Consider the following 9,333-nt stretch of genomic DNA (forward strand, 5'->3'; position numbering starts at 1 on the left):
AGTAGCTTTTTTGTAACATGATTTGTTCGCAATAGCAAATGGCCATAGTTTGGGAAAGCAAATATCAAATTAATTTAGCTGCAAAAACGTATAGCAACGATAGCCTACACTAAGAATGAATGAAAATACACATTGGCCTATGCGTTAAAGGAAAAAATACTTCGCCAAATAGGCGAACATGATGATAACAAGGAAAATGAATAAGTCCCTGATTAATCTAATAACAACTTTACTGCTCGCTGCAGTGCCATGCCTGCTTCGGCCCTCACGGCATTCAATGGAACCATTGGAATTATTAATTATGAATTCAATAAGCAGCCAAATAAGTAAATTAAGATACCGGCTATACAGCCCTGCGTGACGTTTCGTCATATATAGGTTCTATAAAGCCTATGTCAACGGCGTGTTTTAAATTCTTGAAGAAGTTGACTTGAGTTGATGGCTTTTGCAGTCGTCAGGGCTGAGAGTGCTGCAGGCCTTGAGGGCAGGAGTAGAATACGGAGGGCGGCTGATAACCTCTGCTGGTGATGATGTGGAAATATCAGGAAGTCTTTCAGACCTGCTGTCAGGTCGACTTTTGTGTGTCCAGGTGTTATGCTTCGTGTTTGGCCCATTTTTCGTTTAAATCCTTGGCGACCTTTATCATCACTACATTGGCCTACACACGATTACCCTGTACCCTAATAATGCATAATTTAGTGGTTTCATTAGAATAGGTCTACGGGTTACGATATTAAAGAAAACACCCAGACTGTGTAGGCCAAGCAGGCCTTCTTTGTTGTGTGGAGGACTATGGATTTGGGAATTTAATTTAGAAACATAATAATGCTTTCCGTATATTTTTTAAACAAGGATTCTTCAAGCTGTTGATAAATAAATACAGGTGCATACCATAATTTACGCTTAGTCAAGCTTCCTTTGGCGCGTTATCTGAAAAACTCAAGTCAGTATTTTAGCTTAAAGTTGTATATTGGTGTTGTAAATTATTTATTTCGTTTTTAGATAGGACTAGTCATGTTAAGAGTAGCTTAGATCTCAGTTAGGAAATATCAATCGTTGATATGTAGTGTTCTGGTCAGCATGACTACACACTTAATGACAGTCTTAGGCTTGCACACGCATACAAACAAGCAACCGCTTGCATACAAATATGCATGGTTAAATACACATGTAATTACACACACACACACACACACACACACACACACACACACACACACACACACACACACACACACACACACACACACACACACACACACACACACACACACACACACACACACACACACACGCGCACACACACACACACACACACACACACACACACACACACACACACACACACACACACACACACACACACACACACACACACACACACACACACACACACACACACACACCAATTTCGTGTGCTGATATGATAATAATATGTAATTGAAGGCCTACAGTTACCGCTTTGGAAATAAGAATTATTTACGTGACATCACATAACGTGTAGTCTATCTAAAGTTCAAATGTGTCAGCATGGTGTCCTTTGCCACAAATGTTGGCAAAAAGGTAGTTCTATATATTCGGAACAAGTTATTGTCCTTTTTTCCGGGCATGTTTCTAATCACGAAAACTGCAAGTCATGGATCATGGATCACGCGTCATTTTTGTTGTTTTTGTATTGGGAAAATAAGTAAGCTATCCAAATACTTCGGCATTTCAGAAACGTTAAGTGATGTTATCTATAACTCGGAGCAAAATTTTATTCTGTTTTAATATTGGTCAATTACCATGTCTTGTCTTTTAATTTTTTACAGATAAGGCTCATTACCAAAACAATGTTTGTAGCCTACTTTATCGCAGGAAGTTACATTTTGCTCTATTGAGGAAATACACGCAAATGTTCGAAATCATTAAAAAATAAATATTTATACACATAGATAGGCTAATATATATATATATATATATATCCGTATATACAGATATAGATATTAGACAAATATACGTGTGTGTAAAGTGCGTGTGTGTGTGTGGGTGTGTGTGTGCGTGTGGGTGTGTGTGCGTGTGTGTGTGTGTGTGTGTGTGCGTGTGTGTGGGAGTGTGTGTGCGTTCCTTCGTGTGAGTGCGTGTGTGTGTGTGTGTGTGTGTGTGTGTGTGTGTGTGTGTGTGTGTGTGTGTGTGTGTGTGTGTGTGTGTGTGTGTGTGTGTGTGTTTCTGTGTGTGTTTGCAGCCTAGCAGTTTTCTTTATCTCCAGAGGCTAATCTACCATTCACTGGGCCGTAATGGCAAGCAGTTGTCTGCACAAATTCAGAGAGACAAAAGGGAGGAAAACTTCCATTGTTTCGGTGATTCTCTGTCTGGGCTGCAGCAGGGGACTCCGAGAGTACATTCTATGCGTGCAGGCGGTGTACTAGACAGTGACCTTGACCACTGCTGTGCTCAAGTAACTTAAAAAAAATATTTTGTTTCTACTAGCTGACCACTATTCCAAGGTCTATCTCAGGCCTATTTAGAATCAGAATTAGAATTTAGAATTGTAATCGGAAAAATATGAACCGTTTATAGAGCCTATAGAAGAGGTTTTATTTTTGTATTGGATTTGGGAATATCTGGAAGCAATGCTTGGGATGCGTGGGAGAGGTGCAACGAGGCACAACACATGGCCTACGAGGTAAATTGGTAACCTTTTTTGGAAGGAGAAACTCTTTCAGAGGTGTACAGCGGGCCATTTTGCAATGCCTACCTTTATTGTAACAACACAGGAAGCTGCATTGATGCCAAGACACCAGATGCTCTTGAGACGAGTCATAAAATATATCTAATGGATTGCTGATTTTTGCATCGCGAGACTTAAATATATTCAATTAGCTCACGGGAAAGGCACATGCACGCAATGTGCAATAGCGTACAAAACTGTAAAGAATCCCTTGGAGCGTCACCTGTTAACATTTATCTTTTTCGTTCTATTTAGGGGTAGAGCGACCTCGGGTGCCAGTACGCTAGGCTGCATCCACACAAGTGGCGGATACGGATATCTAATAACGACTGAGTTGCACATTGCTTCGAAACCAGCGTTTAAATGAATGCTAATGTTCTCACATAACACTCCATTGGCAAAATTGTCGCACTCGATCAGCAGCATTCAGCACGCATGTGAAAAGTATTAATACAGGACCTAGGCCTATGCCACTACACAATAAAGTTGACCAGTGGTCTCACGGTGTTACTAATACTGTGATAACTTAATACTAACACCTCGTTAAAATTGCCATTACGAATTGTCTATTATTGAATGAACGATTAGGCCTACAACCATGTACCAAATGTAGTTCTAATTTAATCAGCGCAGATTACACATTTTAAGCATATTGGCTTTCAATCACTACGCTAATAGTGCCATGCGCCTTCACTTTTGTTTTCTCAATGTATCTTTTTTGTATATTCCTAAATACTAAGTTTTCCCTTTTAATGTTTTCATAAATTGACTTCAAAATCAAGTTCACAGTCGCCAGATGGGGAACCCAAACCCCGAGGTGCTTCCACATGAGGAGTCCCACGTCACACACACATGGACACTTTCCTTTGTCATTCGAATACAACTTCAATTTGGCGTTTGTTCATCATGTAAAAATAGCTATATGCTATAGCCTACTTCATTCAGAAAAATAAATAATAATATACATATATATACAGTATATATATATATATATATATACAAACCAAGGTTATATACTCATAGCATATGTGTATATATATATATGTATATATATATATATATATATATATATATATATATATATATATATATATATATATATATATATATATATATATATATATATATATATATATAATATAGATAGATAGATAGATAGATAGATAGATAGATAGATAGATAGATAGATAGATAGATAGATAGATAGATAGATAGATAGATAGATAGATAGATAGATACATATATTTATTTATTTATGTCATACCTTCCCCATATTTACCTTTGGGGTATCTGCGATTGCTCTAGGCTATAAACAATTTATGTATTATGATAGCCTATATTAATATAGGTTTAATGGTTGATTAAGTGATTGATCGGTTGATTGATTATTTGTTTGATTGATTGCATGGCATGGGTAATTGCTGGTGTATTTTTCAATATGTGGAGATGTTCATCATTGTGTTGTGGAACCTGATGGGGACTGTAGCGCCAGACACTGTCTCGAGTGTTTCACTATAGAGAGTTATTTTCCCTCCTCTTTTGATTACTTAGGTGTTTTTTTTTCTGTAAACGGGTTTATATCGTGTATTTCATAGCGTATACACATCCACACATCTATTTGAACTAATTTTAAAGGGGGTGTTTACACATCATCGAAGGCCTAATTAGCAAGATATAGTAGCAAGTGTTTCCGATTATTGAATCTGTTAAGTGCCCTCTACTATCTTGTAAAATTCATATAAAAGAATTGTGAGAGGTATAACAATCCCACCAGAGTTTGGCCGGGAACGTTTATAGGAGGTATCTGTTAAAGTTGCTCATGTGAGGTGTAGTACAGGATATTATTTGAAATATATCTTGTTAAAGTAATCTTATATTATATCGTGATTTTTTTTTACAGAGCCAAGGGCTTCAACCTGCTGACCCCGTTACTGTAAATATGAGTGGAGGGAGGCAATGAGCATCAGTCTTTTCTTAAAACAAGCTTGTAAAATAGGAAATCACAGCTTTATATGACATCGAATATAACAATAATACTCTTGAAAACAAGATGCCATATGCGTCCACTCATTCCTAGGACATAAGTCGTTTTCATATCAAATACTCTATGTAAAAGGCTTTTGCCATCTTATAAAGACACGATACGAGGCCAAAGACACTGCCACTTTGGTCACAAGAGACATTCTCAGATTTAACTCCATGGAGTTCTGCTGAAGAAAATACCACGATTCTACACTTTTAATAAAATATTTATAGTATTTTTAAAAAGCATATAAACCCCAGTAATACAGGAGTTAATGTTTTGTTTTGTCTGAGATGGAGCAAGTGGGTGGTACTATGAGTAGGCTACAGCATAAGTTACCCTGGCCACGTGACCGGAGGACGGCCAATCAGCGGCCCTCCCAGGTTTAACTATGTTAAATGTCAGATTGCAATAAACTAGAAGCTGTTGGTCGGGCCCGCGGAAATGGGCGAGCATAATCTCCTTAATCCAGGGTTTGTGGGACCTTTAGTAAACATCCACACTGGAGACACATTTTACTTTCCGAATTTTAGAGCCTCAGGGGGACAACTGGCGGGCTTACCGTCTCTATCCTACCCGAGAAGGGACAATGTTTGCTCCCTCCCGTGGAATCCAACGGAGCCGTGCAATGGATATTCTCAATCCTACTTTAGCAGCCCCGTCTCCATCAACCCTTCGTTCAACCGGTCTTGTGAAATCACCCGACCCGAAGAGAGCAAATGTTATTATAGCAACGGGAATAGGGAGAGCTGCTTAGGTGGTGGCAACAGCCTCAAACGGGAGGATAGGACGAGAGACACATCATCCCTACCGCCCGACCACGGGATGCACAGTGGAATGGGCAGCACCGCTGCCTTCTCCAAATACGAGTACGGTGCTGAGCAGCTAGCGCAAGACCCGCCGTCCTGTCAGTCTCTGGAATCCGACTCCAGCTCGTCTCTTCTTAACGAGGGGAGCAAAGCTTCATCCAGCGATACACAGACCTTGGTGTCACCGGGAAATCATGCAAGCAACCTAGCTGCGGGCGGAGGTGGGTGTTGTGCCCCCCACCCCCATCCATCCACAGCTAAGCACACTATCGCCTTGTATCGTTTCTATGTATTTTGCATATAGTCTTGGCTTAGTTGCAAATTAAACCTAGTCTTTGTTACTAAGCTGCACAATTTATTGTTTTATGAGCCTGCTGGACACTTGAGGTGGTCTACAAGCGCCGCTAGGGGCTGCCCTATAATACCCCCATATGCCATGTGTTTGTGTATAGAGCTGTATTTACTACGACGCATTTCACAGAAGATCTTCATGTTGTAAGCATGTTGCCAATAGGCTAATCACGACTGTAGTCTATTTGGCAAATGCAAACCTGCATCTTTGCATACTGTAACCCTAAAACACGTTCAAAATGGAGCGATGATTTAAGGGGGAACTCGTCCTGGTTGACTGCATTGAAAGGAGAGTTTTCTTTTAATGACTCGTAAACAGAATTAATATGTGGTGGTGTGCTCAAGAGTTATTTAATGTGCTTTGAAGCTCGCAAATAAGCAAGGGTATATTCAAGCAATTACCACGTCAGGGTAACTTTAACTGTACAATAAAGGGGTCGTGACAAGAGCACTACACACCAGTGGTCTTTAAATATGAAGATGGTAAAAAACTGTATTCTATTTGTTTTGCATGTCCACATGTATTACCTGTGATTTTCTAGATATGCAGGAATATAAATACATCAATTCGACATCTTGTGCAGCTACTCAATTAAGTCTTGCGAGCTATATCTTATTTTAAAGATTGTGACTAATCCGCTGTGTGACCCCTCCAGGTGCTCCGTGGTACCCGATGCACACCCGGACCAGAAAGAAACGCAAACCCTATTCCAAACTTCAGCTGGCTGAGCTCGAAGGTGAATTTATGCTAAATGAGTTCATCACCAGGCAGCGACGGAGGGAGCTCTCGGACCGCCTGAACCTCAGCGACCAACAAGTTAAGATTTGGTTCCAGAACCGCAGAATGAAGAAGAAGAGACTTATGCTGAGAGAGCAAGCCCTGGCCTACTTTTAAAACCCCAGTAGGCTAGAAGGAGAATCAATAGGTAGTACAGTTAAATCCTCGTATGCCTATAGATTTTCTTTTAATACATGTATGAAGGCTACATCTACCCTTACGTAGCAGGGATTTACAATCTGGAATCCCAATATTTCGATGGGAGTAGCTTATATTAGTCGTGGACATGCTATCCAAACCGGACAGCTTCCAAAGATGCGCTGTCTCAATATTGTTTGTCAGTAGGACTATCTCATGGTGGGAAACGCAAAGCTGTGATATTACATATATAAGTTGCATAAAGTGTTTTTTCCTTTCTTGTATTATAAGAGGTAACGACCTAAATACCCCCGAAATGTGGTTGAGGTTGCGATGCTATATTTAATGAACCACCAATACTTTCTCGATGGGATGGGGAGGTAGGCAGGTCCACGTGAAATCAAAATAGTCCTACAAGTAGCCCCGTTTTGACGAGCTGGGAGAGATACACCCATAAATGTATTAATTATACTAGCTTAAAGTCTTTTGCGGTTTCTAAACGTATGCATAACGAAATACTTGTTTGGGAATCGGGGCGTTGTGCATATCTATTTACCACAGCTTTCCCCACGTGTTGTGGACACGTTCACGGTCATGGACAGGAAGAATGACTTTAGAGTAGGAGGACAGGGAAGCACATCGCCCCCTCTCCAGTTTCTGCAGGCCTATGATCACTGCGTTCATGTTCATTTGTTGCATAACGTGCCAAAACTTTCTGGAGTTATTTTCTTCTGAAAATCGTTAAAAGCACCCGATAACGTGCTACAGTTGCATACTTTTAGTGGACTGAGATCAAAGTTTCTGAGCTGCTATGAAAAAATCGACATATTTTATAGCATAGGCTACATATACCGTTGTCCACCTCAACGTCGCAGGGATCTAATTTTGGTTTTGTAATGAAATCAACATTATCCATTTTCTATTTCAACAATCAGCAGAGTCCGCTTGCCACAGTTAGGAAAGATATGTAGGCTCTGATGAAAGAGACACCACTGCGTAATGCAAATGAGTATCTTATAGCTTATGATGAACTTTCCGGAGTTCCATTTGTATTCGTATCGAGTCTAACTATGACATTATCGATAATATATAAGTAGGCCATAGCATTGTAATGTATTTAAAGCATGGTATTGACGTGAATTAGCTATAGGCAACGTTCAGCGGACGAGGCAGTCCAACTTCTTTTATATATATTTTCTCTTTATTATTTTATATCTATAAAAATAAAAGTTAACAAAAGCTGAGTAAGTTAAAATCCAGCCACCAATATTGATCTCGGTTTTATTATGATTATACTTATTCGTATTATTGCTGTTATTATGACTATTGATTGATTAAATTGCGAATGTTTTCTAAAGCTTATCAGGTATATTCGTTGTGGTTGTCCTGCAATGTGTTGGATGTTGTTTGTTTCCTTTTCTTGGATTCGTGTACAGAACCTATCTTTGAACGAAATTACATAGGCCTCCTATTTGCATCCTATTCAAGGATCCTTTCCCTTTGTAATTGTCCTTTATGTTAATACTGTATTGTACAATATCGCATTCCACTACATCTTATGTGTTGTTGTAAAGGGGCTACACTATATGTTAATAGGGGGGCTATACTTTCATACCAGCCTATAGGCCATCAATTCAGGAGGAATATGAAAAAGAAAATGGCGGTGGGTTCATGGCACATTTGAACATGTAGTGGCTGTTGTTAAACCTTTTATACTTCCCACATTGCATTCCTCTCCTTTACGCTTGTACGGATTGCAACGTTGTCTTGTAGCATTAATGTTATGAATGTATACGCGTAAGCTATTGAATAAACAGATACGTATATTGAACGTGTTGTTGTCTCATTGAGTTGTCCGACTATATGAGCATATATATATGTATATATATATACATATATATATTTATATATATGTGTCTGTGTGTGCATGCATGTATCTATAGATATCGATATATATATGGTATTAGCTTCAAGTCTGCAGTGTAAATACATGCATATTTTAGAAAAACAAACCCTTGTATGTCTATACTTGCGCAAGGCCTGCACATTTAGATTCCGTATTATTAAACAGCCTTTTTCTTTATATGTTCTTTATCGGTAAAGCTAATTCAAAACTTGATTTACGTGATCTTAAGATAACACATTCGCTACCCCACAACTTGGCCCCAATCAAAAGTCTCTCTGTACCAGACTGTTATGGTGCAGCAATCACGCCATGGCTCTGTTTGCAATAGGGTTACACCCTGCTGCATGCAGTCCTGTCGAGTTTTACAGCGACGAGTCCGCTTATTCTTTGTTTGTACAGTTCATTTTCTGTGTCCATCGATGAATCTTCACCACATGTTGTTTCGCTTTCAAATAAATATTATTTTGGGCAAGTATTTTGCAAATGATAGGCTTTTTGTCGCATAGACTCAATGTTACAATGCCACAAAGCACTCCCTACTGGCGAAGTTGTGTAAAGGCATGCAGACGTTGTCAATGTTTGCTGATAATATCTAAAAGAGGCCTTCCTTTGCATACA

The 9,333-nt window shown here is 39.3% G+C and overlaps 1 protein-coding gene across 1 annotated transcript; it reads left to right on the forward strand.

The window, feature by feature from the left end:
* Positions 1–5,173: 5,173 nt before the first annotated feature.
* Positions 5,174–8,619, forward strand: hoxc12a (homeobox C12a). Its single transcript, XM_056600843.1, has 2 exons — positions 5,174–5,763; positions 6,550–8,619. The coding sequence occupies exons 1-2, from the start codon at positions 5,178–5,180 to the stop codon at positions 6,786–6,788; spliced, it is 825 nt and encodes a 274-aa protein (XP_056456818.1). The 5' UTR covers positions 5,174–5,177; the 3' UTR covers positions 6,789–8,619.
* Positions 8,620–9,333: the final 714 nt, after the last annotated feature.

Source organism: Gadus chalcogrammus, chromosome 1, assembly GCF_026213295.1.
Source record: "Gadus chalcogrammus isolate NIFS_2021 chromosome 1, NIFS_Gcha_1.0, whole genome shotgun sequence".
Classification (NCBI taxonomy): domain Eukaryota; kingdom Metazoa; phylum Chordata; class Actinopteri; order Gadiformes; family Gadidae; genus Gadus; species Gadus chalcogrammus.

Bases quoted from the DNA above. Each gene is read 5' to 3' on its own strand.
- hoxc12a (XM_056600843.1), top strand. From the start codon at position 5,178: ATGGGCGAGCATAATCTCCTTAATCCAGGGTTTGTGGGACCTTTAGTA. The intron at 5,764-6,549 runs GTGGGTGTTGTG...TGACCCCTCCAG, and splicing joins CAACCTAGCTGCGGGCGGAG to GTGCTCCGTGGTACCCGATG.